Here is a 25,435-nt window from a genome sequence, read left to right as displayed (position 1 = left end):
GGTTAAACGTGACCTGTCAAACGGGAGAATTCCTGGTTAAACAAGCCGCGTGGCTTGCGCCTCTTTTGTCACGGAGCAATTCTACCCCCGATATTTCTGGGGCTCAAGTGGAGGCCATTCCCAAGGTTGTCTAGGCGTTGCGGGTAGAACCGGATGCCAATGCTCAGGTGAGCCATGACATCTCAAAGGATCCTCATTCAATGAGTCAAAGGGTTCCAAATAAATAGATAAATCTCTTGTTTCCTGTCTTGTAGTTGTAAATATCACATTCTGTTCAACTTTTAACCTCAACATGGCACTGCGAACGGTTTCGGGAAAGATACTGGCGACGTCCTTGGTTGCTGCGGTGACGGTGGGTGGAACATACGGCTTCATGGTGCAAAGACGAGTAAGATTAGTCGATCGAGGGCAAATCACGCGTTTCGAGACGATACCCGAGTCCTTTGAGAAGTCGAGGTCGGTTAGCGAGATTGTTAATGCTGGAAACCATGCGCGTGTGTCCGACTCGCGTTTCATCGCCCTTGACATACCCTCTCAGCATCATGACGTTTCTGACGAGGCTTTGCTGGCAAAGTTTGTCAAGGGATACTTTGGAGGAGCCGTTATAGGGCCTGAGAGGAGGACGCTTCAGACCCTCGGTCGTAACCTCGTCTATTTCACAAGTGAGTGTTATTCCTTGGCAAGTTGACCAGAGCTGACTCTTACTAGAAGCTGCACCTGTGGCGAGAACCGACATTTGGTCATTAAAGGACCTCTCTGATACGAAACTTCCCTCACTCAACACTGTTTTATTCGGCGTATTTCAGACTCTAGACTCGCATCTGGCCACGCAACAACTCAGGGATGGAGCGGACCGAACTGAAAGCTATGTTGACTTTGGCTTTGGCAGCGACAAGTTTTGGTTCGGTGGCGTGCATAGGTTCGCAGTCGTGAGATCAAGGGATGAGGAGGGGAAGGAAGCGGTGCAGGTTCACTGTCATTCCATGTCCTGCAATCCGTCTGTGAATAAACCCCTGAGGCCGTGGTGGATGTTTGAGTTTCACAAGGCGTATGCGGATTTGCTGTTCAGGGATGGCGTTTCCGAGATTAAAAGATGGATGGGATCAGCGTGATTGCTGCTGTGTATAAAAGGAGGACTCTTGTCGGGGTGTAAGATTAAGTGTAAAATAACTCATGAGCAAGCAAAGCCAAAGCCAGAGTTTGGCCGAAAGAACAACTGACCATATCTCACAAACTTCCAGTCCCAACAAAGCTTGGTTTTTTTTTTCAGGAATAAATACAGCGGCTTTACCCTCTATGGCTTGTGCAACCGCCCATCTCTATCCCTTCCTTTCCTCTCCTACCCTTTGCCCTATGGACACGGGGAGAGACATCAGAAATTATGCCGAGCTTACCTGATCTACTGCGCCTCTGGGGGTTTAACGCAAGGTCCCCAGAGAACGCAGCACATGCGCCGACAACTGAACGTCAAAACCTTGCAAGCTAGCTGAGATCTGAAGGAGACCTCCACTTTGTCCATGAAGAAGAAAAGAAGAGAAGAGAGAAGAAGACGAATTGGGCTCCTAGATGAGAGCCCCTCTACGGAAATCTGGCCGAGCACCAGGCCCCTGACTCCCAGACATGCGCACGAGACTTGCATTCAGAACAAAGGAAGAATGAGGGCGATAATACCTCCCGAGAAGGTAAACAACTCCTTTGCGAGGCAAAGCTCATGCATCAACCTCCTAGATCTCTGACAATCTGCAGGAGACTGCAGCTTCGCGAGAGGAGCCCTTCCGGGTCTTTTGGTCCGGACACGGATAAGAGGCAGGCACAGAACTTGAGCCGAGAACGAAGATGTCATTACAATCGAGGCGGGAGGATTTGAAGAAGACGCAGCGAAGGGGATTCCGTCTGAGGCTTGAATCGAGGATTGGTGGACGTAACATCGCATCACGATGCTAAAGGATCAGATCCGAAGCGAGACCAGAGACGGTACAAGGTTGGACGGGCATGACTGGACGGAGAGGAGAGTTTAGATGATGCCGTGACGGTGGGAGAGCAATTGGACATCTTGGCCTCCTGAAACAATTGCCCTGTAAACTTTGCGGCGAGTTCTGGCATGGTCTCAGTCGAGTCAGAAGCTGGTTATCATGGTGAATCCTATTTCCATGGATAGAACTATGCCAAAGCCCAGTCTATCTAAATCTATTTGAATGATAGTTCAAGTTGTCCAAGGACTCCGACAGTAAATAACAGTGCTCGGCCTGTCCCCACAAGGGTGCATTGGGAATCAATAAATTGACAACTGCCTGAACTCAACATATTTAAGAATTGGAGAAACATGTCAAGTTTTAACGGAACGACTGAATTGGTTGGTATATAAAGTATCTGCCGAAGTCAAAATCGCAACATGAACCCTGACATCACAAAACGAAGCTACATGACTCGCTTTCACGCAGCAGCCGAGACTGGCGCTGGTCCTTGAGGAAGCTGACTTCCTGCAATGTTACATTGCCGGAACAGACGAACCTCGTCCTCTGCAAACGCTCCGACCACCGAGTGGATCAATCCTCGGTTGTGGAAGAGCACAAAGTCTCCCTGCTCCCAGTCGTGAGGATACACCAGCTTGGGAGCGATGCCCGGTCGCTGAAGCTGGTGCACGCGCTCACGAACCTCGCTGAGGTTATCGATGACTGTGCCGTCGGCGAGGTGAAGCTTGCGGACGGCTGAGGGGTGGATCTGAAGTGCAAGCTGCCCTGTCACGGGGTTACGCCAGCACATGGGGAGGATCTGGATCTTTTCCTCTTCAACAGGTGGCAGATCCTCGACAGGGACTTCCTTTCCTTCCGAGACCAAGCCCAGACCGTCGGAGCGAGACTTGGCGCTGCTCATCCAGACGTATGGATGGGGAGCGTACTCGACCTTGGTGGTGCGGACAAACTCTTGATCTTCGGGCGAGAGTCTGTCGTACATGGCGTAACCCGACACAAAGGCCGTGGTACCGAGGGGAACAGTCAGCTCCTCGTCGGAGCCGTCATCGTACACCAGAGTCTGCTTACGCCCGCCAGGAACACGGACAGCCAGGAGAGACGTCACTACAGGAGGGGCGAGTCCATACAAGGCGGCGTCAATGTGCCACCTGTAGAAGCGGGTAAAGTCAAGGTCCTTCTCTGGCGGGATGACAGTCGCGTGAAAGGTCTTGTGATGGGGATGTCGCAGCTGGATGTTCTTCAGACCCTCGTAGTTCTCGACGAAGCCATTGCCAATGACCTGGACCTGGGGCTGATGCGGGACCGTCTTGAGGTCTGGGTGAAGGATGGATCGCTTGGCGTCCAACGTCTTGCCGTGACCATAAGAGCCCGTAGCTTTGGGGTCGAATCTCTGGGTGATCTCATATTGCGCCTTGGGAGAGAGGTGGCTCTGGTTCTTGAAGACAAGGACCTGATGGGTGAACAGGGCCTCACGGATGACGTCAAAGTCGGCATCTGCAACATGTTAGTGCTTGTTCTGTCGTTCTGAGAGTTGATACCTTACCATAGGAGGTTACCGATTTCACGGGTATTCTCCCACTAATTTTGTGGTTTCAATCGATGACGAAGTTGGAGTCTTTTTCATGTCTTACCAGTGATGTCCTCAATGTCAACATTTGAGACAGTGGCACCAAAGTCAATAGCTGACCCGGTGGGAGCTGCGATAGGGGTGACGACAACTTGTGAAGCCATTGCGAGAGTGTTAATTGAGAGGTCTTTGAAGTAATTTGCAGGTTTGAGTGCTGTTCTTGGGGTAGAGTTGAGATTGTTGGGGGACGTCAGCGCTTTTTATGTTAGAGGCGGAGTCATCAGCCACACGGAGCTGATCCCGTTATCTCAGATTATCTTGAGCGGGCCGCGGCGATCGCCTATCTCGGCCCATCTCAGCCAATGACGCTCTTGAGTTTGTGCGCGGGCGGCAGCTGAGGAATGTGAAGAGTATCAATGTTCCACGGGCGATTCCTTTGCCGGCGTGCGCCGTTATTGAATGGAGCTCCGATGTCGTATAGGCTTGACTTGGATGTGCAGATACGTCATCTGACGGGCAACGTTGGACTTCATGTTTCTTTTGACCTCTGGAACTCTGCTTAGGAAGGACATGTGGTAAAAAGCATGAAATATTCGTCATTTTTGTTCATTTGTGCTACTATTTAACTACCTGACATTGCTACTCCATCCAGCCTTGATCTCTTCACCCCCCTAGCAGGTCTTAGGCAGAGCCTTCTCAGTCGTCGCCTTCTTGGCCAGAGCAACCTCTGCCTTGCGACGACGAACAAGGCCGTTCAGCTTCTTGCCTCCTGCATAAACCCACTTTGGAAGCTCTTGAGAAATCACCGTGTTGGGAGCCTCGCCCTTGTTGAGGCGCTTGATGAGGGTGGACGTCTGAGCGGCACCACATCCGTTGTTGAAGGACCAGCTGACCAGGGCGCCGTACTGGTTCTTGTTGAGCTTGACGTTGCTCTTGACCATGGCTGTGATGCACTTTTCGAATTTCTGGATGGATGCCTTGGTTAGTGTCTTTCTTGACTGTGTGTAATGTAGGATGTGACTTACCGCCATGTCATCCGCAAGGAGCTTCTTGCCGTTGGCCTGAGAGAGGGGAATGGAATACTTGACATCGGTGCACCTTGAGTTTGAGCAGAGGTGACCGTAGCCCACGGTAGGGTAGCCAGCTGCATCCTTGTCTATTGCTTGTCAGCATGGCTCAAGTGGTAAGTTAGGCATCACATACAGATGTTGGCTCGGAAACCTTCAAAGCTAGCAATCAAGTTCACAGTGGCTTGATTAGACTTGGGTGCGCCACAGCTGCCACCACTGCCGGGACACTTCTTTGTGACAAAGCCGCTGGAGCCAGTCTTGACATAGTAGTCCGAGACATAGCATCCTTCGGAAACCTTGTCCCAGATGTTGTTACCCTTGACGTTTGTTCCCGTTGTCTGGCACGTGATCTTGACATTGGTGCCCTTCTTGAACGTCTTTTTGATGGCGTAGCTGGTTCCAGGGCCGCTGCGGCATCTGACGTCGTCTCCGGTGATGGGGAAGGCGCTCACAAGAGACGCAGCGAGGGCAGAGATGGTAAAAAGAGACAGCTTCATTGTGAATGATGTGAATAGATGAGGTAAAGTTGATGCTGGTGTATATCTTGCTGAATATCCTGCTAGATATCTCACTCGATTGACAGCAAGGACCGGCCATTTTATATTCCAGCAACTCGACTCCAGAGCAGGGTTGATTCAGACGCTCAAACAAAATCCTCCAATCTACTCCTCGCATTAATCACTCTGTAGCCGCCCTGCTTCACCGATCCGAAAAAAATGCCTCTTTTTTCGAATTAGAGTAACGCGAGAGTGACACAGCTAAGGCCCTCCTTCTCATTTACAATAAGACGGGATAACCCTTGCGCCGATCCATAAAGTGAAAGCCGGGAGTTGATCCTGGGGAAGTCGAGGCCTTTGTTTCAAGGAGGAAGGTTGCGTTGAACCAAGCGTCGGAGATGTGCCTCGATTCTGACAGCTGAAATGCAAGGCTCCTTTGTTTGAAACAAATATAGCGGCCCCGGGCGGCGTGGTCGAATCAGACAACGGCCTAGACCGTTCCATAGACATTAAGACTAGATGATTCGACAAGGATCTGGCATCTTATTATTCGTTCAAAGTTTCAAATATCGGGCTTGACAAGTTGTCGGCGAATGGGAGGAAGATGACTTGTCCGTTTGTGAGTAGCTCGGAGGAAAGCAATGCGGGAAAATTGCCTAAAGTTGCTGTGTACTTTAAGTAAGATGAAATTTAGGCATGGACTTATTACCCCGAGTGACCATCGGTCAAGAAGGTTGAGTTCCATTGAGGTGGTTATCTGGGTCCACCCACTGTCCCCTCTGAGCTGTCATGATCCTACCTCGAAGCTACGATTCTTTGGCCTTGTACGAGATAGATTTTGGTAATTTTGTGAGGATCCATTGCTGTTGGCTTGATTCACGCCTAGCTTAGCCAGAACGCATGCGAAAGCATTTTTCTAGAAAAATTATGCCCTCCTTGTTATGTGCCTACCGGCCTTCGAGAGTTACATGCGACTCTCCAACCAGTCAAACAAGAGCTTGATAATATCTTCGGGCCTCTCTTCGTTCAGAAGTTCGTGATATCCCCCTTCCACAGGGTGAAAGGTCTTGTCCGTCGATGCGATATCCCGTACTAGGCGTTCACTTAGCCTAAATTGGGCGTGCGAATCGCTGGTGCCGTGGATGACGAGCGTTGGCTGAGTCCATTGGTCACTCCTTGCCCATAGTCTCCTTGCCACTCGCAGAGCGCTGGATGCGACCAGGAACGAAATTTGGCCTTTGTACTTGGATTCATCTTCGGCAGCTAGACGTGCTTGTTCGGGGTCACTGCACAAGTCGTCTGCAGAAGCCTTGGGCGTGGGGATTTGTGTAGTGGGCATAAAGTAAACCAGAAGATGAACCAGATACTCTACAGGCAACGGCAGACCCTCCGTTAGAGCCGGACTTGAGAGAATAACTCCGTTTGTGTGGTATGGAGAATGTTCTGCCACACTCGCGGCGGTAATGAGCCCCCCAAGAGAGTGTCCAAAGAGAAAAACAGGCAATCCTCGCTCATCGGCCCGGCTTCGCATCTCGAGGTGATCCTTTACCGCCATTTCCACGTCGACGGTGCTGTGATCCCCTGGAGATGTTCCATGGCCCCAGAGATCGAGTGCCTAGACCTCAAATCTCGCTGTGTTCAGTTTCGGTATGAGCTGGGAATGGGAGACGATGTAGCGCTCAGCATATTCTCCAAATCCGTGTTGTAGGATCAATATCGCCCGAGGGGAGCCACACTGCCATCTGTGCGCCGAGGCTCCCGAAGATAGGACAAACTGGCGATGGCTCTGAGCCGGTAATGATTCGGATGCTTCGGGATCCATTTGTGCTAATGCTGGTAGACAAGAGTTGGGTTCTGATCAAGTTCGATGTGCAAGATGTTGAAGGGTACTTGGTGGGCCCATCATTTGTCTCTCATGACGAGGGGTCTGTTGTCAGGAGGAACGACTAACAGGGATGGGCCATCTTGAGATCCTCCAAGTAGTAAGAAATGAGAAACAGCCTTAGACGAAATTCAAACGACTATCGACTTGCACCGTGGGCGGCTAAGTCTTGGCACATACACACCGGCCATTCCAGGCCACCCGTTGGGGGCGGGTGGCTTAGTTTCAAGTGCAACCAGGATCTCCAGGTAGCGCAAATCAGGGTGAGCGATGAAGCTATTTGAGTGGTTGAAATCAACCAAGTAGAACATTGGGGAGACCAAGTCGAAGCCCACTCGGCGGCAACAATATTCCTACAACAGAATGATTGGCTATAGAAGAGGCGACTCTTGGCAACTTCGTGGATGCGGTTGTCTGCAGATCCTACCTTGCTCAGCCAGAGTTTCGGGGGCTGAGTAGGACTGCAGTGCAACCTTTTGGTTCTAAGAAAAGAATATAGGATGCGGCGCATTTTCACAGCCTGATTTTATGCTCAGCCATAAGACTAGATCATCTCGACCTAAAGCTCACGCTTCCTCCTTGTCTTGAGGTCTTATCTCCTGGAATAACTACATTCACAAAAGCTGTCTACATGTCGCGGCCACACCCACCCCGATATCTGCAACACAATCAACGCAATGGAGTCCCATCTGCAGATTCCGCAATCGACCTTAACCCTTCTACCATCAGCCTAGTCTCGCGGCCATCAACCGCCAGCAGCGAACACTTTCCTCTGCGACCAGTGTCTCGTGCAAGCACCGTACGCTCCTGTGTCGACAATACGTCGGGAATCTCACAAGATGCACCATCTTCCGAGTATCACCCCTTGGAACCACCGACCGAGCAAGAGGGCCAGGTCATCAAGGCGTTTGACTGGTGGTGGTGGTGGGATATTGGAGCCGCTGCCGTTAGCGTTATTTGTCTCGGCCTCATCGTGGGGGTTCTGGTCGAGGCAAATGGTAAACCGCGAGACAGTTGGCCCCTAGCCATCCAACCCAACTCTATCATCGCCGTGCTCACGACCGTGGGTAAATCAGCCTTGCTGGTGCCAATCGCAAGCTGTCTGAGCCAGCTGAAATGGAGACTCATCTATACACGAGCCCGTCCGCTATCCTATCTGCAGACGTTTGACGATGCGAGCCGAGGACCTTGGGGCTCCTTTATTATGTTCTGGACGCTTCCACTGCAGTCAAAGCTAGGCTGTGCTCTTGCGCTCATCACTATCCTATCACTGGGGATAGACCCAAGTGCGCAACAGATTCTAGACTTTCCCATCAAGGAGAGAAGGTTGGAAAATGTGACAGCAGAGATGGGCGTAGCCCAAAATTACTCTTCAAAGAGCTTCCTACAGCGAGAGGGCGCGAGCTGTAAGTATATTCCCCTTGGACTTGACAAGATGCCATGCTGACGACGACACAAACACAGCGCAGATTTGGAACCTCAACGGAGACCTTCCAGCAATACAGATATCAATACTCACAGCCCTTGCCGGGGAGCCTTTTCAGCCAAACTTTAAATGTCCATCGCCAGCAACTAGTTGCGAGTGGCCCGAGTTCTCAACTCTCGGGGTTTGCAGTACCCTCCACAACGTCACCGATAAAACCACGCGAGAATGTGAAGGATCGGAAAGCAACCCTTACTTCCAGCAGTGCAATTACACTATTCCCCTGCTTAAGCAGAGTGAACTCGAAAAGGAAAAAGACAAGAAACCATCGCTACGATACCTTAACAACGCCGCGTACAAGAACCATGAAGACACCCAGATTTTGCACACCGAATTCAAATCTATGTCGATGGATGGTTGGCTCGGCCAGCTACTCGTCATACGGCACGAGAATGGGTTATGGGTTAGTGCCGGGAAGGGACGGTCGAGGCCACCAGACGCAGAAGTCTTTGTTGCAGATTTCAAATGGTGCAAGCGAGTTTTCAAGGGTGTCAAGTCATCAAGCGAAGCCATCGATTCCAAGTCTGAGAAATCAACCGACACGATGCTCAAGTACATCGATCAACCCAGACTATCCGAAGACATTCGCATCAACTATGTCGTCCTAGGAACACCAGATGGCGATGAGACCTTCTGGGTTGCTTCTACCCTTGAGGGAAGACTTCCGTACTATTTGGAGCACCTACTAAGTGTCACCATGACGGAGCAAGCGAATGGAAGTCCTCGATCCCAGGTCGATCTCACAACTCCGCTGAATGCAAGGTTTATCATTAAACTGGCTGACATGGAGAAATTGACTAGTGACATCGCGACAACACTCACAAATCAGCTCCGGAGTAGCAACCCGGGAGACAACAAGGACGCCGAGATGGTCAAAGGAACTGCATACATTAGGGAGCCTGTCATAGTGGTGCGTTGGGAGTGGCTGATCCTTCCAGCGGCAGCTACATTTCTGATGGTTGTTTTGTTAGTTTGGAACATCTTGCTCGTGAAAGGGGTGCCGCTGCTAAAGGCGTCTGTCTTGCCGTATTTGTTCTATCCTCTGCGGGGATGGAAAGAGGAGGAGCTCAGAATTGCTGGGGTTCAGACTGTCGAGAAGCTCGACGTGCTTGCGGCCAGAATGCAGGGGAAGATGGAGGCAAATGAGGGAGGCTATGGGATATACAAGATGAAATAGCCATGTGATGCCTATAAACGGTAGGATTGAAGAGGAGAGATAGACTGTCACCGAAAGAATACACCTGAATGATGAAACAGTGCATGATTGGTATCAATATAGGGGAATCGCCGAGGCTAGCCATACTCATAAATTCGGCTCTAGCATTGTGTTGGTCTCACTCCATGATGTCAATGACATCCTTGACAGCCGACCAACAACATGGAGATCCTTTCAGCTGGCGTGAGGAATCAAGTTTTGCACTCCAGTGACGTGTGGCGATGCAAGCCGTAGCCAATAAACAGCCCAGTCATTTGCTTCCTTCGTCGATCCTACCAGCAAAGATCTTGTGGAGGTGCCTGCTGAGTGGCCAGACAATCCAATGCCATTGGATGGTAGCATGCTTCAGATATATTATTTTGAACAGTATGAAGCCATTGCGAGGGAGATGTTGTCCACCTACGGTAATGCGCGTGGAGCCGAGAATGCAGAGCTCGTATAACATGACGCCACTCTATGTAGGCATATATAGTTGACATGTTCTACTGTAGCTCCCTCATTTCCCTAGTCCTACTAATTGAACAACCAAGGATTAAACCCTACACAATGAAGTCAATCGTCGGAATTGCTCTGCTCTCTCTTTTTCCTACCCGGGCCTTGTGCCTCTCCAAACGCTCCTGCACGTCCTTCGAACCCCAAGGCAAATACGGGAACAAAGGGTATACCGTGCCCTCACTGAAGACATTCCGTACATCGGAATACATCAACTGCACCACTGAGCTGGCTCGCAAAAAGGGAGCAGATGACATCTGTGAGGTTGACAGATACAACATGGGCCTCACACTCAACTCGACCGTCAACGTCTCCGTCTCGGACATCCAACCGGTTCTAGACGCCGTCAAGGAGGCCGCTTCGTCAGATAGGAGAGCCAAGATCGACCTGAACGAGACCGTCTTGGCGCCATTCAGGGTCACAAAACCAGGCATCCCGGCAGGCGAGGCAGGATACTTGGCCTTTACGCCCATCATGCGGTGCTGGGAGGGCTTGCTAGGGGACTGCTCCGGCGATGACGAGAAGCTGGGCAGGACTGTGGTCGAGGCGTGCGGATATGAATATTACGATCATCGTGCAGTCGCCGGTGAGCAGATGGTTGTTGGTAAAGAGGATGTTGTTCAAAGTGACTCGAAGGAGTTGAAGGGAAAGCCTCAGCCCACATGGGAGGAAGCCCAGGAAAAGGCCAAGAAAGAAAAAGATTCCGACTCTGAAGAGAAAGATAAGGACAACGATAGCGGTAACTCGGCTTCTACTCTGACGGGAAATGTCCTGGGGTCTGGAACCTGGGGCTTTGTTGTCTGGACTGTGATGGGAACTTTGTGGGGGCTCATGTGAGGTTAGTGGCAGGAAACATATCCTTTCCCGGCCTCATGCACATATTTATGGACCCGTAGCTATTTCACGGGCAAAGCCTCGTGTGTTTGTATTGATCCCTGACGTCTATGATGCTGCATGTATCTGAATATCGGCATACAGCTCTGGGAACTGTTCAAAGAAACCCTGCCCAACCGTCCAGGAGCCAAGATCGCTCATACACTGCTTGAAATGCGGGGATAGATGGAACTCGCCAGTTTCGGAGTTCTGCATGTAGGTGTCGCGAAAGTCAAAAGGCCAGAGAATTTTAAAGTTGGATAGGAACAGGTACCAGAAGAGATTCGCGCAGTACTGATGTTGGAAGAAGACGAATCGTTCCCGTAGTCCCGGCCTAGATCACACGTGAGTATGGGAGGGTTAGGTTATCTTGGAAGGCTAATCTTACCAGGCGAAGAAGTCGATGGCACGTGAATGTGGCAGGGTTTGGGATGGCCTTGAAGTAGGATTAGCTGGCCGTTTTTGGCTGTTTCTCTCGGGGGGGGGGTTGCACGACCTACCTTGCCCGTAACCATTTTGGCAAGGAAGCTTGCCTCTTTGGACTGGGGCCTCCTGGGTGCTCGATCAACCAAGAAATCAGGGTCAGGATTGCCAGCCTTTCTGTTGGTTGGCATTTATGCCAGAACATGTCATCGAGCTTTCGGAGCCTGTACCAAGAGTCCATCATGCTACCTCTACTCTCAACGCTCTCCCATCCTTCTGTTATGGCGCGGATGACTACATCCTCGCAGTTTGCATCTTCCATCATTGGTTCCTGTCGAGTATCCCAACATGACCGTGTCAAAGCTTCATTGGCCGCTCGCCAAAGGTTGGTGTCCTCGGAACTGGCGCAGGAACATTCGGGAGTGGACGGTGGGACAATTACATCCTCTCGAGGCGGCATGTCCCAAGGAAGGGTACCAAGCAGTCTCGGCGCGATTCCCATCTCTTGGGAGGAATGCGGATCGCCCAAAAGGTCGTCAGAGAAGTCACCATTACCAAGTCCCGTTCCAGAAGCAGGCAAACCAAGTTCCTTGTCCAACCATAGCTGCGGATCGAGCAAGTCCATAAAAGTATCGGTGGATAGGATCGACGGTGCATGAGTATCTGGGAATGATGCTGCAGAAACAGCATCATGGCTCTGGGCTGGCAACACTGGAATGTTCTCGACCGCTGAGGCGGAAACGCGTCGGTCCGTCCCTCCCGTAGCATCTTGAATGTGGCCCCGTATGACGAAAGATAGAGACTCCATAGCGCTCAAAAGCTTGTCCCTCTCGTTCGTCACGCGTGACAGATGGTCCATCAGCGACAAGATACGAGAGTCCGTGTCGCCCTGCTTCAGGTGTGCCACAACGGCCTCGAGATGCGTGATTCGATTCTTGGTTCGTTCGCGGGCCATGCGCTGCGCCTTGCGATCGAGTTCTCGCTTCTTGAGACGGCGGTCCTTGATGGCGTCTTGAGACATGTCGCCTGTAGAAGCCTTGCCTTTCTTGGCTGATCCCATCCTTGCGACTACGGTCTTTGACTTTACGGGGTTGAGTGAAGAGGAGAACTTGGCGCGAGTGACCAAGGCAGTAGTATCCAGGAAATATATGCAGGTGGTAGATCCGGGAAGACGGGGATTTACGATGCCGAAACGCGGGGAAGCCGACGATCCGGTCCGCATCCCCGGGTTTGTCTTTACCCTTCCGGGTCTAACCTTCCTCCTCATCTAGATCGACGAGGAGCGAGAGAAAAGTGCCTCGGCATTAGGGAGCGGGGTTGTTATCGACACTCTACTGATTTAGAAGACATGGATGGTTATTTGGATCATTGGTCGCTTTCTCAAGAGACGATATGTTGTAGTTAGACTAGTAGTTTGACTCGAGTAGACATCTTGTATAAAAAGCCTGATACATGACAAAAGACGTTAACAATGATCAAGTATTCGATTCTAACCAAGACTCAGCTAGTCTCTATAAGCAATATTGCATCTTGCTGCCCATTCTTCCATGATCATCCGCCCATCCAGAGTGGAGAACGAGAGCATGAGCCTTCTATGAGATATCCTCCGAGAAGCTATTCGTAAAATCGAGGATCAAGAGCATCTTCATTGATGTAGGGTGAACGATCTGCGTCAGGATCGGTGCTTAAATCGACGGCTGAGTAGCCGTATCCGAAGCATTGGAATCGGTTCTAGCCAGCACATGTTAGCTAACCCCCCAAAGTAAGATGGTATGTACGTACTGGACCATGATATTTGATCTCCATGTCTTCCCAGCGGGGCTGCTCCATAGCGACCCGGTAATGGAGGGCGCTTCCAGGCCAGATGGCATCGACGCGTCCAGTCTTTCTGTTCTTGTCTGTCGCTGGTCAGCCGTACTGTATGTGACGGCTCCTGCTTTGATACTTACACCAGGCATTGCAGTCCTCCTCCCAGACAGTGCCTTTGAACCAGCTCTGGGTATGTTCGTTGAACTCATCGGTGACATCTTGCTTGGGAACAAAATATCTGATGTTATCAATCTGCATCTTGGTGATGACCTTGAGGGTGTAGGACACGAGGGCTTCAAGTTCACCCGTGATGCTTCCACTTTCAACTGGAGAGTTTGGACCAAGGTACACTGTTTCTCATGATCAGCGAGATGATATTTAGTTGACCCAGAACAGTCCACCTACTCAAGTAATTCGGAATGCCTGGTGCCATTACCTGGACAGCGGGTTCTTGATTAGCAAACTTCTATCAATTGGTAGACAGACTTACGCCAAGGTAGCTTGCAGGAATCTCTTCCCACTCCTTGCGTAGATCAATGCCACCGAGTCCGAGGAGCGGAAACGGGGGCCGGTATGACACGTCTATACCGTCAAGATTAGCAAATCAAAGCTGTACAGATGAGGTGCAACCCCTTACCAAACCCAGTTGCGCAGACAATAGTGTCGCAAACAGTCTTGACACCGTCATCGCTAATGACTCCATCCTCGACGACCTTTGCTACACCGCAAAAGTGCATGTCCACATTGGGCTTCTGAATACTGGATCGGCTACGTCAGCGACTAGAAGAGTTTGGTTAGGGTGACCTTTACTCACGCCAGCATGTAGGGATCTCCCGGGGCAATTCGACGACATCCAACACTGAAGGTGGGAATGATGTTTTCAAAAATGGCATCGTCCTTGATCCACTCCCGCGTTCGCTTTGTCATTTGCTAAAAATTCTTGTCAGAAGTGCTCATAAATGGATGGGTCCTGGACTTTCACTTACCTCTCGAGCTCGGTGGTGGAGTGGATTGTGCTTCACCATGAGATGATGCAGCTAATTGTGTCAGCTCAATTTTTTTCCCGGGAAAGACAATCATATTTCCATACCATCATCAATGTGTTCTCATTAGCCTTGGAATGCTTCACCATCGCCTTGTGATCCTTCCGGAAGACCTCTCTCTCCGCCTCGGTGTCTTGTCAGAGAGTCAGTAGCTGTCACGAAGTAACAAGGTCGAGACACTCACACTTGTAACCCTGAGGCCTAGCCTCACCCCTGGTTTCTTCGGGATGGGCGAAGAACCACGGAGGAGTGCGGACAAAGACGTCCAGTTTCTTGGCATAGGGCTGCATTCCGGGAACGGCTTGGATGCTGCTGGCCCCGGAACCGATGACTAGGATATTCTCCTTTGCCCACTTGTCCTTGGTGTAGTCCTCCCACCTAGTATTTATTTAGTTCAGGTTCTTCTTTCAAGCTTTAAGCAGGGGGCGAATCCTACTGGGCTCTGTCGGCTGAGTGAATAACTCGGCCCTTGAAGGTATCCAAGCCAGGGATCTTGGGTAGCTCCCATCGATCGAGAATGCCAACGGCACCAAGAAGCAGATCACAATCATCATGTATGATCTTCTTGGTGCCATCGACTCGCGTCTGTTCAATCTTCAGCTGCCATGTACCGCTCTCTTCGTCGAAGCGAGCCTCGATGACCCTTGAATTGAAGGTGATGTATTTTCTCAGATCAAGCTTGTCGACGACATTGTTTATGTATCGTCGCAGGTACTCAGAGGAGGAGTAAAAGTCTTCCCAGTCTGAATGTGCAGTGTCAGCATCGTTTTGCAGGTCGCTTGAGTTATTGGACGTCGCATCACTCACCAGGGGAGATGGCAAAATTGAACTGATATGTGCATGTTGGGGAGTCACAGCCAGCCATCGGGTATCGATTCTGATACTACACACAAGACATGAGTCAGTAATATACTCTTTATCCACATCAAAGACGTGAGATCCTCACCCATGTTCCTCCAACCTCCGGGTTCTTCTCATAAATGACATGCTCCACGTTGGGGGTAAACTTCTCGATGTTGTAGGCCAGCATGATGCCGCATATACCAGCACCGACGGTCACGACCTTAAGTCGCCTATTCTGAGGCTCCCCGATGGGTACGAAGGGAATGTGGTAACCAGACTTGGGGTCGTTGTGGAAGTCTGCATGCAGCTTCTCCGTGTACAAGTTTCCCGGACGAGTCGCGGCCTTTGGGTCTGAGAAGAACTTCAGACCTGGAATGAGATATGGCGACGCATTGCCATCTGATCCGTTGAGAGTAGCCATGTTGTTCTGGTAGTACTTGTAAGTTATGTGTTGAGCAGAGGATGTTTGCGTGGTTGCAAAGACCTATGCACCCTGAGAGACCTCGATGCCGCGCAGGATTTATTATCTAAAAGCAAATGCCAGCAAGTGTTAAAGCCAAGATACCATTCTTTCCGTTCGGTCCGCGTTTATTTGAGGCGTTTGCGCCTTGGCCCCGGATCAGCGAAGCCATCTGCAAGCTGACGCATGAATTTCTGACTCGAACCTGTCCGAACAACCACCCTCGGCCAGAACCTGACTCAGATAAAACGATGTTGATGCTGAACGTGACCGCGCACAGGTTGAATCTTCTGTTACCTTTTTCTTCGGAAGCGGACCGAGTGAGTCGTGGCGTTAATCGTATCTTTCTCTTCTCGCGGGGACCGGGTCCTTCTATAAGTAGTCACACACCGGAAAGCCAAGTGATAGCACCGCCATTCACACACGGTCATCGAGAAAGAATTCAGATAAAGTGCCTAAAATGTCTTCTTCCATCCGTAAACCAGGCCTCGCCGAAATCAGCCCGGAATGGACCGAGGTTTGTGTTGCGCCCGTCAACTTCACCCGTGCTTGAATGAAGGCTTATCGAACGCTCCAGTTCGCAAAACATGTTCAAATACCTCCACTGCTAGGTGATCCAGTCGAGCTTCGTCAGATGAAGTTTCCGCAAGATGACAGCCCTCCCGTCGGATTCTCCATCAAACAGATCCCCGTGCCAGGCTATCAGGGATGGACGAACCAGGCTCGAATTTACACACCAAACGTTCAACACAAGGCCCGAGCTATCGTTATCTAGTAAGACATCAACACGCCCCTTGCATGAATTGTGCTTTGCTGAAAGCTGTCGCGTAGTGTACATGGCGGGGGTTGGACTGTTGGCGATCTAGATACTGAAGACGCTGTTTGTCGTACCATGTGCAAGTCCAGTGGAGTAGTCGTTGTGAGTTTGGATTACCGAAAGTAGGCAAATCGAGTCTCTCTTCTTCCATTGACAGAGAGATCTTCTGCGACGCTCTTTTGCTAACTTCTTAGGGCACCTGAGAATCCCTTTCCGGTCGGTCTCGAAGACGTTTGGGCTGGAGTGCTTTGGGTGAGTTTCTTGCTACCACAGACCGGTTAAAGATGAAACCAAGTACTAAGAGGCAAGGTCTTTGAAAACATTGAATCCTTGGGAGGTGATCCGGCCAAGATTATTCTCGGCGGCTTAAGTGCTGGAGGGAACATCGTAAGCTTCCCATTGTACACCTCTACTGGAAATGTGTGCTAAGAGTCTTCCAGACAGCTGTCCTCGCTCAGCGTGCCAGACACACGAAACAAGTCTCATTTTGCGGCCAGATCTTGAGGATCCCTTTGGTAGTGCATCCTAAAGCACAGCCTGCAGAGCTCGACTTCTCCAGCTATGAAGAAAATGCGGACGCCCCAATTCTTCCATCTGCATCGGTCACGCAATTTCTCGGGTACTACAACGCACCACCCGAGGACACCCGAGTCTCTCCTCTTCTGGAAACAGATCTGTCTGGGCTGCCTCGCACGTACATACAGATCGCCGGAGCTGACCCCCTGCGGGATGATGGATTTGCCTACGCCGAGAAATTGCAGCAAGCTGGGTGCGCAAAACTCTCAACATTTCTCCTTTCCGGTAGTTTTGCTAACTCATTTTTATAGGGTTCCGGTTAAAGTAAATGTGTATCCTGGCTTGCCACATGGTTTCATGATGTTGCCCCTGGCTACTTCACACAGAAGTGATGAGGACCTGATGAAGGCTATTGAATGGATGGTTGGGGAGCGACTGGTTGAATGATTTTAAATAGGGCCTCCCAGATATTTGAATGTTAGAACCTAACAAGAAGGACTCTACACATTGATGTTCATTTCCTGAGCAGCATAAATGACCAAATTGCTTCGGTACCTGCTGGAAGGTATCTTCTACCTTTGCCATTGGCATCGTGATTTATTGTGTTCCACATCCTTCAACTGTCGACAATGAAGTCACCACAAGGTCTATATCTGCAAGAATAAGAATCAGTGAGGAGGCTAAATTGTACAAGAGCAAACTACCAACTCTCTTACTACAGTTATTCCACCACTTTGCTTGGATCTGCCCAGCATCTTCCCTTGACTCCTCCTTTAGCCAAAGCGTCGATGCTGGCGGGTATTTCAGAGAACGGCACCTCCACCAACATTGGATCTATCAATCCCTCTTTCAGGAGCTTCAATACTTGAGCCAGATCGTCAACACTCGCTCCCAGGGAGCCGACAAGTGTCACCGTACGCAAGACCATCAGCTCGGTTGATACCACTGCCGTCTTGGCAGCTAATCCAACCAGAACTACTTTTCCCCCTTCCTTGACCGTTCTCAGGGCACTCTGAGTCGTGTGTCCAGTCCCGGCAAAGTCAACAATGGCATCAAGAACCACGTCGCTGGCCAGATCCAAGCTCTCGAAGCATCCACTGGCACCAAGACGTGTCGCCTCCTCAAATTTGTCTTTATCAATGTCGAAGCCATACATCACGGCTCCTTGAAGAGCTCCGAATGCAAGGCCCGACATACCTAAGCCGCCGAGGCCGACCACGCCGATAGTCATGCCAGGCTTTGCTCCAGCCTCTGCTACCACAGCGTGATACGAAGTGGCCAGCGCGTCAGTAGCCACAGCGGCCTGGGCGAAAGTAACGCCTTCTGGAATGTGAATGAGGCGCCGTGCGGGTGCCACAGCATACTGAGCATAGCCGCCGTCGAAGCCTAGTCCAATGCCTAGCGACCAGTCGCGCTCTTCGACCGGGTGGCACACCTGGGACACTGCAACTCTGTCTCCCAGGCTGAAGCCAGCAACTCCGGGTCCGATCTCGGTGATGATGCCGGCAACTTCATGACCGAGAGTGATTGGCTTCTTGGTGAGCCAGGCGTCGCTCGAACCGGATACAATGTGGCAGTCGGAGTGGCACATGCCTGCGGCCTTGACTTGGAGCTGGACCTGCCCGTTTCCAGCTTCAGGTTTGGGGATGTCTCGAAGTTCCAGGCCCTCTTGGGAGTTCTCATATTGAAATGCCTTCATCTTCTCTGTCCGGTTGAGGCAAATGGATTGGAAATTGAAGGGAGGGGGTAGGAATGATGAGTATGGAATCAAGGTGATACGCGGCAGAGGCGAACACAACAACCTTGCCTTAAATTATTTATACTCTTCAAAATACCCAGGCAGCTTCGGGATCAACGAAAAGTGGTCCATTAAGTTTTCTTCAACCAGTGTTTCCAGATGGTCAAGTGCTTTGCCTGACTCAGGATATTCTGACACGCATCGCAACGAGTGTGCACGACTACGCTTTAGGCGACGGTTAGCTTAGTCGGTCTCGCCAATTGACAACAATATGTCCCATGTATTATAGAGGTCACAAATTAATTAGCGATAGATTGTTTTATATCATTGGCCTATCCATTGGCCTGGGTCAGGAACGGTTCTAGTGGTCGTCTAGTAGTCATCTTTGGAGTCGTTATTGAGGGGCGGGGGTTTTACATAAAACCCCCGAGATTCGGTCCCAAGAGTGCGGCACCGACTATCATAGGCTAAATTGACTATAGTGGACTTGTATAAAGTCAATTGACACTACCAAGACTTGTGCCGAGTGCCCAGAGGCGATCTCGACCCAAATTACAGGGTAACATGGCCGTAGCCGAGGTCGCAACCCTCATCCAAGACTCACGGCCCGGCGGTCTCGAAACACTTCTCGGCAGCCTCCAGTATGCAAATGACGCCATGATGAGCAGATTCCACACGGAGCAAGCCCTTCAGAGCTTATCAATCAGCTGCGAGAGTCGACTGCGGCGCATGAGGGCACCAGGAACGCGCAATTGGCGCCGTTATGCTCCGGTTGTCAGATTGCCTAATGTGCTTGTCGCGGATAACGTCATGGCGAATTGGCTCGTTTCATTGGTCGCGGGGGTTGTGAGTGGTGGTGGTTGAGTGCCACTCCGTGATATCGACCGCCGAGCACGCAATCCGTAGATCGACCAACCTCTCACCCCGGCGAAGGCGTAATACTTGGGGTGCGGGGCCGACAACGGATGCCGACCTGGAGGTATAAAGGGATCTTGCAGGTGCAACTGCCGGAAACTCAATTGACTGCAGATAACTCTTGTACTCTTCATCTACATCATATTGTCTCAGTTGCAATGGCTCCCGGTGCTCTTATCGACGACGCCTCCCAGGCTCCCCTCCCCCAAGTCAAGAATGCCGATGCTCCGCGGTCAATCTTTCCCGATGGCATCCGGACTTCGGGCCAGCATCCTCCTCTTTACGATATCCTGAAGCCCTACTCAGAGTTCCCCAAGGAGGTCTCTGGCCCCACGCTCTGGAAGAAGGAGGACTATGAGAACCATCCCGAGCGATGGACGCACCCCTTCACCGACGAGGAGATCCAGGAGCTCAGCGACACTGCCGATAGGTTCATTGCCAGCGGCACTCCTCTCACCGGTATCTCCAAGGTATGACAACTCTGCTGTTGTGTTCTCTTTGAAAGCCACTAACATCATCAGTCCAACTTTCCCCTCCCCAAGCTTGGCAAGGTTCTCGAGACCCTGCGGGAAGACCTCCTCAACGGAAAGGGTTTCATTCTCTTCAAGCGTTTCCCCGCTGCTGTATGGGGACCTCACAAGAACGCCGTCGCCTACATGGGTCTTGGAACCTACATCGGCTACTTTGTCTCCCAGAACGGCTTGGGCCATGTGCTCGGCCACGTCAAGGACGTCGGCGATGATGCTAGCCAGATCGACAAGGTGCGCATTTACCGCACTGCGGCTCGTCAATTCTTCCACGCAGACGACTCTGATATTGTTGGTCTTCTCTGCGTGCACCGTGCCCAGGAGGGCGGCGAGAGCGACATTGTCAGCATCCACAACGTGTGGAACACTCTTCAGCGGGAGCACCCTGACGTAGCTGAGCTTCTCACCAAGCCTGTGTGGTACTTTGACCGCAAGGGTGAGACTTCTGAGGGTCAGGAGGAGTGGCTGCGTCAGCCCATCTTCTACATCGAGAATGGTGGAAAGGGCCGTGTGTACTGCAAGTGGGATCCTTACTTTGTGCGATCTCTCTCGCGCTTCTCTGATAAGGGTCTTATCCCTGCTCTGAGCGAGGAGCAGAAGCGTGCCATCACAATCCTAGAGGAGACTTGCCAGAAGCTAGCTCTTCACATGGTTCTCGAGGTCGGCGACATTCAGTTCGTGAGCAACACTCACCTTCTACACGCCCGAACCGCATACAGGGGTAAGTTGACCACCCACAAGTTTTTATGATCAGATTCTAACACGTCATAGACTTTGCTCCTCCCGCTCCCCGAAGACATCTCCTCCGTCTCTGGCTATCGACGCCCGAGACCGAAGGTGGCTGGTCTCTGCCGTTCCACGACAGCAAGGAGAAGAAGCGAGGAGGCATCCAGGTGAACAACAACGCCCCCAGGTGCCCCCTGGATGCTGAGTAAAAACATTTGTCCATTTTTAGCGGTTATGACTTGATATAATGAACTACCAAGGTAGAATAAAAGAATACCATTAAACTCGGAGAAGAAACCCGAGCGTACTAAGATCTATTTCTATTTCAGGAGCCGAGATCCCGCTGCTGTGAATTGAGCTGCCATTCCATGGAGCCCCTACTTTCCACCCCAAGCCATAGTCAAGAGTTCCTCAGCTGTCATCGGGCGTAACCCATGAAATTTTTCATTAATGCAGTTCTCGTCCAGCAGGCGGAAACTCCTTGAAATTGTCATTTTGCCAAACAAGGATACCATATGTTTCGCCTCGTCTTCAGAAGCGTCACCACCACCTCCGTACACAGCCTGCAGAAGGGTCGCTTTGTTCTTCTCAAGAGCGTCTAGGTTATTGTATTTGACATCAGACTTACAACCTGCAGCATTTCGCCTGTCAGTATATTAAGTCTTGGACCGGACGGTGTAGTACCTCGGATCCTCTCGGCAATAGCTCGGAGCTGGTTGAAAGTTATGTCTGACCCGGAGAGATCTTGGGCCATTTGTTTGATGACTCCAGCGTTCGCACAACAAATTTGGCGACGTCTACAGTGTATGTCAGGCTCAGTTCATCATCTCCCGTTCCGGGAATAGCAGCCCGCCTGTTGGCAGTGCCTATGGCCTAAGAATCGCAGAAATGTTTAGAAGACAGAAAGGAATAATCCTCTCTAGTTTCTCGTACGGAGGTTAGAGCAGTTAAATACCCTTTGAGGGGTAGAATAACCTTTTAGGATGCAACAAGATATAAGTCTTCTACTATAGGCAGCAGAAAGACTAAAAAAGGCTACTATGTTAGCATGGGGGTATGATGCTATCATGTGTTAATAATATGTTCTTTGTTATCGTTGAAGCCCGGCTGTCGATGAGATAACTAAGCCAGAAGACCAATGCCCAGCGAGGTAGTCAAGGCTGCGTTTGAAAACCAGGCTACACTCGGGGAGGAGAGAAGCATTCCCCAAGGAGCCGCCGCGTTTACGTATGCAGCTACCACGAGGGAGCTCGGGGGCAGAGGCGGCTTGTATCTTGAAAATTTAGCTCTCTCTGAGCCTGCCAGGCCTGGTCCTGTCGCCAGGCTACGCTCCATAGGCTTTAGACGAGGAAAATGAAAAGCAGCTATGGGATCTGTCCTTGCGACTGGTTGGCCTAGCCTAATTAGATGCATATAGGGGCTGGAAGTGTCAAGGCTGACGAGCCTTGCCATTGTCATTATGGGTTTTTGAAACAACACCTACGTTCATTTCAAGGCCTAGTCAGGTCGGGTCGTTAAGAGCAAGCAGGTTGTCGAGCAACGCCTCTATTGCTTCAATACTTCAATTTCGCTCGCTGACTACCCATCTAACCGTCTAGGAGTACACCTTTTGGCCAACAGTGAACTGCAGCCTCCCCCGTGTTGATTCTAATCATCTATTGACGTGTCTAGATCTAGTAGCTCAAAAGATCAAGCATACCTACCTCTGGAGAAAAACTTATAGTACGCAAAATTGCAACAACTGGGCACGATTCCCCCAAGCGCAGCTCAAATACAAACCTCCCACGACCGGCCTCCTCACTTTTCCCCTCCTTGAACGATCATGGTCACGTATGCAGAAACCAAGCCAAGAATAGCCAGCACGAATATCATGAACCGACTCCAGTCAAAGTCCTCAAACCAAGTCTCGGCGGTAGGAGGAATTAAGCTGAGAGGGAACGAAGGAGGGAACGCCTCCCGTCGTCTCTGGATCCTCGCCAGTCTATGCCTGAGCGGGTTCTCAATTTCCACAACGACGGCGTGTTGCTGGTCCTCGCCGCTGTGCGATGGGTGACGCACATAGAGAGTCTGACGCTCACGGTCCAATGTCCATTCAGCGTTGGTGGCGTGGATGCGTAGCTCGTGCGTGGCGTAGTGATACCTCGGGATAAAGATTTCCGTGAGACGAGACTTTTCGCCCAGAGACTGCTTCTCGTTGCCTTTGCTTGTCCATCTGTATTCGAACCGCAGGGAGTGGTGGTCCCAATCGGAAGACACTGGTGTTCCTGCAGTCTTTACTGCGTAAGGTCGGATGATGACATCGAGGACTCGACCTCCAGCAAAGAGTTCGTCGTCCTCGTGGAGATAGTTGCGGTAGTCGGAACGGATGGGACCTCCCTCGACAATGTCATCGCTGTTCATAACAGAGAAATCCTCCTTGTTCCATCCATCTCCGTACTCGACACGGTTGTGGGGGTTGTAGTTCCATAGTGTATATCCAATGCCATTATCCTCCATGGCAGAGATGAGACCGTTCATTAGGTCTCGCTGCTTATCGTAGCACCCGGTTCGGAATGCCTCTCCCCCGTTGATGTCATAGGAAATACCAATCTCACCGATCAGCATTGGCACCTTGCCAAGTGAGTCGCGGCCATACTTGATGACATTGCCAATCTGCTTCCTGTAGTTCTTGCGCAGGCCCTTGGGGCCAAAATACATAGCCTTGAGGACAAACATGCCCCTTGAGAGGCCCTGGACGTTGACGCTCATCCACGAGTGGTACTTGTTGAACAGGACGTTGAGATCGTAAAAGTGAGGTGCATATACGAAGTTGGTCGGGCGCGGTGTCGTTAGGACAGTGTCCTCGGCGTACTTTTGCTGGCGCCAATTGGGCGCGATCTCTTGCGTAGGCCATGGAGGCATAAACTCGTTGGGGATTGGCTCGACGAAGCTGAACTGTCCGAGATTCTTGCGCGACATTCGCTTGGAGAACTTCTCGAGGAAGGGCGCATAGCAGTCGCGATACCACTCAATCGGAGTGCCCTCGCGACCAGGACGATGGTCAACTTCAAAGTAATCGTCGTCGAGCACCTTGGCCGTCTTCTTTTTCTCGTCCCATTCCCATACGCCATGTGCGCGCCATACGCACTGCCCCAATCCACGTCCATGACCGACAGGCTCTCCATTGTCGAGAGTGAGCCACGCTGAGCGACCCTTGGGATCGACGAGAGATTTGTGGGAGACACGGGTCGGCCAAGGCCAGGATTTGACGTAGTAATCGACCTTTTGCGCATACCCGCTTCCGAGAGCGAGCGATTGGGCAAGCGACGGGCAGTGTCCAATGTGCAAGTCGGTATCGTAGTTCCAGAAGTGAAAGTGGTGCAGGTTAATGAGGCCGCGGTGAGGCTCGTTCATAGGCTCAAAGCCAATGCAAGCCTCCAAGTCGCCCACCTCGTCTGCGAGTCGTCCAAAGGCCTCGATGAATGCATCCTGCAGGAAGGTCTGGACCGGGACCTGGTTGCTTAGGTCGTCCCCTCCAGCGACGGTGCGTCGGCACTTGAGGTTCGGCGCCAGCGCATCGCCCGCCCAGAAGAGGGTGGCCATGGTGGAGGCAGCGAGCTTCTGGTAACCCGACGGCCATAAGAAAGGACCGCCTGGCTCTTTGGGGTTGGGGGGTTCGCTGGCCCTCTTCTTTTCGTCCTGGCCATGGACGTAGGCAATGCCCGTGTCAGTGAAAGCTTCAATGTCGAGGCCGACAGTCTCAAAGGTCCAGCCTGGCGCGCCGCTGCCTCCGCTGAATCGGCTCCAAACATCCTGGTGGGCGCAAACGAAACACTTGATGCCATACTGTGGCATCAACTCGATAAGCTGTCGCAAATAACCAATGTACTCGAGGTCAAGGTCAATCTCTGGATCTGGTCCGGCGTGTCCGAGCGACTCCCAGGTGACGAGCAGTCGCACAAGCGGACACCCCCATTCGCGCAGGCGGCGAAAGTGCAGCGGGGCCTCCTCCAGGGGAAACGGCCTGCCGACAAAGGTGACGGTGCGATGCTCGTAGAAGCGCTCGGTGAGGTGAGACAGGCCATTGGGCTCGGTGGGCAACTTGCTGGCTCCAGACACGTTGAGGCCGCGCAGCGAGAGGATGCGGCCGTGGGCGTCGACAAAGTGGGAGCCCTCGATGCGAATTGGGCCGCCCAACGCAGCCTCCGAGAGGTCGGCCGCTGCGTGTAGCTCGACCATTGTCGCCTTTTCTTGTTTTTCAGGTGATACAAGTTTGCGAAGCGGTCGCGGATTGCTCGAGGTCGCTTCGGCGGTGACAATTGAAGCCACGCAAGCATTGGAAGCAGCAGGCAGGCAGCTCTCGGGGAACCTTAGTCAACTCAAGGCCTGTAGCTCCACCTGGCAGCTTGGCGATAACCCGCTATCTGGCTTGCACGCAATAGATGTCCCCTTCAACAAACCTTGATGATAAACGGTTTCCCCCTCAACAGGAACAAGACTGATGATTAATGGAATGTGAAGTATGCAATCGTGTCTTCATTGATTAGATTAGATAATGCACGCACGCTATGCGGCCGAATAAATCT

General features: G+C 51.5%; 12 protein-coding genes across 12 annotated transcripts; 5 read left to right on the top strand and 7 right to left on the bottom strand.

Moving 5' to 3' along the window:
• Positions 1–292: 292 nt before the first annotated feature.
• Positions 293–1,112, top strand: NCS54_00820600 (Hypothetical protein; the record flags this gene model as incomplete). The annotated part of the gene is made up of 2 exons (XM_053153603.1): positions 293–662; positions 709–1,112. 2 exons carry the CDS (start codon positions 293–295, stop codon positions 1,110–1,112), a joined length of 774 nt encoding a protein of 257 aa, XP_053009578.1.
• Positions 1,113–2,433: 1,321 nt separating this feature from the next.
• NCS54_00820500 (TauD domain-containing protein) lies at positions 2,434–3,704 on the bottom strand (the record flags this gene model as incomplete). Its single annotated transcript, XM_053153602.1, has 2 exons — positions 2,434–3,467; positions 3,605–3,704. 2 exons carry the CDS (start codon positions 3,702–3,704, stop codon positions 2,434–2,436), a joined length of 1,134 nt encoding a protein of 377 aa, XP_053009577.1.
• Positions 3,705–4,211: 507 nt separating this feature from the next.
• Positions 4,212–5,107, bottom strand: NCS54_00820400 (Lysozyme; the record flags this gene model as incomplete). The annotated part of the gene is made up of 3 exons (XM_053153601.1): positions 4,212–4,517; positions 4,566–4,696; positions 4,744–5,107. The coding sequence occupies 3 exons, from the start codon at positions 5,105–5,107 to the stop codon at positions 4,212–4,214; spliced, it is 801 nt and encodes a 266-aa protein (XP_053009576.1).
• Positions 5,108–6,071: 964 nt separating this feature from the next.
• On the bottom strand, positions 6,072–6,662 carry NCS54_00820300 (Hydrolase-4 domain-containing protein; the record flags this gene model as incomplete). The annotated part of the gene is made up of 1 exon (XM_053153600.1): positions 6,072–6,662. One exon carries the CDS (start codon positions 6,660–6,662, stop codon positions 6,072–6,074), a length of 591 nt encoding a protein of 196 aa, XP_053009575.1.
• Positions 6,663–7,620: 958 nt separating this feature from the next.
• Positions 7,621–9,649, top strand: NCS54_00820200 (Hypothetical protein; the record flags this gene model as incomplete). Its single annotated transcript, XM_053153599.1, has 2 exons — positions 7,621–8,395; positions 8,454–9,649. 2 exons carry the CDS (start codon positions 7,621–7,623, stop codon positions 9,647–9,649), a joined length of 1,971 nt encoding a protein of 656 aa, XP_053009574.1.
• A 585-nt stretch (positions 9,650–10,234) lies between these two features.
• On the top strand, positions 10,235–11,017 carry NCS54_00820100 (Hypothetical protein; the record flags this gene model as incomplete). The annotated part of the gene is made up of 1 exon (XM_053153598.1): positions 10,235–11,017. The coding sequence occupies one exon, from the start codon at positions 10,235–10,237 to the stop codon at positions 11,015–11,017; it is 783 nt and encodes a 260-aa protein (XP_053009573.1).
• A 105-nt stretch (positions 11,018–11,122) lies between these two features.
• On the bottom strand, positions 11,123–12,536 carry NCS54_00820000 (Hypothetical protein; the record flags this gene model as incomplete). The annotated part of the gene is made up of 3 exons (XM_053153597.1): positions 11,123–11,387; positions 11,442–11,489; positions 11,554–12,536. The coding sequence occupies 3 exons, from the start codon at positions 12,534–12,536 to the stop codon at positions 11,123–11,125; spliced, it is 1,296 nt and encodes a 431-aa protein (XP_053009572.1).
• Positions 12,537–13,090: 554 nt separating this feature from the next.
• NCS54_00819900 (Hypothetical protein) lies at positions 13,091–15,592 on the bottom strand (the record flags this gene model as incomplete). Its single annotated transcript, XM_053153596.1, has 13 exons — positions 13,091–13,207; positions 13,259–13,374; positions 13,426–13,635; positions 13,691–13,721; positions 13,776–13,867; positions 13,923–14,044; positions 14,100–14,215; positions 14,272–14,322; positions 14,376–14,461; positions 14,513–14,706; positions 14,765–15,071; positions 15,136–15,211; positions 15,275–15,592. The coding sequence occupies 13 exons, from the start codon at positions 15,590–15,592 to the stop codon at positions 13,091–13,093; spliced, it is 1,836 nt and encodes a 611-aa protein (XP_053009571.1).
• Positions 15,593–16,523: 931 nt separating this feature from the next.
• NCS54_00819800 (Abhydrolase-3 domain-containing protein) lies at positions 16,524–17,411 on the top strand (the record flags this gene model as incomplete). Its single annotated transcript, XM_053153595.1, has 5 exons — positions 16,524–16,570; positions 16,643–16,700; positions 16,758–16,835; positions 16,889–17,217; positions 17,276–17,411. The coding sequence occupies 5 exons, from the start codon at positions 16,524–16,526 to the stop codon at positions 17,409–17,411; spliced, it is 648 nt and encodes a 215-aa protein (XP_053009570.1).
• A 274-nt stretch (positions 17,412–17,685) lies between these two features.
• On the bottom strand, positions 17,686–18,663 carry NCS54_00819700 (PKS-ER domain-containing protein; the record flags this gene model as incomplete). Its single annotated transcript, XM_053153594.1, has 1 exon — positions 17,686–18,663. One exon carries the CDS (start codon positions 18,661–18,663, stop codon positions 17,686–17,688), a length of 978 nt encoding a protein of 325 aa, XP_053009569.1.
• A 1,058-nt stretch (positions 18,664–19,721) lies between these two features.
• On the top strand, positions 19,722–21,079 carry NCS54_00819600 (TauD domain-containing protein; the record flags this gene model as incomplete). Its single annotated transcript, XM_053153593.1, has 3 exons — positions 19,722–20,087; positions 20,139–20,865; positions 20,916–21,079. The coding sequence occupies exons 1-3, from the start codon at positions 19,776–19,778 to the stop codon at positions 21,077–21,079; spliced, it is 1,203 nt and encodes a 400-aa protein (XP_053009568.1). The 5' UTR covers positions 19,722–19,775.
• A 1,588-nt stretch (positions 21,080–22,667) lies between these two features.
• NCS54_00819500 (Hypothetical protein) lies at positions 22,668–25,088 on the bottom strand (the record flags this gene model as incomplete). The annotated part of the gene is made up of 1 exon (XM_053153592.1): positions 22,668–25,088. One exon carries the CDS (start codon positions 25,086–25,088, stop codon positions 22,668–22,670), a length of 2,421 nt encoding a protein of 806 aa, XP_053009567.1.
• Between the last annotated feature and the right edge of the window lie 347 nt (positions 25,089–25,435).

The sequence above is a fragment of the Fusarium falciforme genome, chromosome 6, assembly GCF_026873545.1.
Source record: "Fusarium falciforme chromosome 6, complete sequence".
NCBI lineage: Eukaryota > Fungi > Ascomycota > Sordariomycetes > Hypocreales > Nectriaceae > Fusarium > Fusarium falciforme.
The sequence above is the reverse complement of the archived record's forward strand: the minus strand, read 5'-3'. Positions and strand labels throughout refer to the sequence as shown.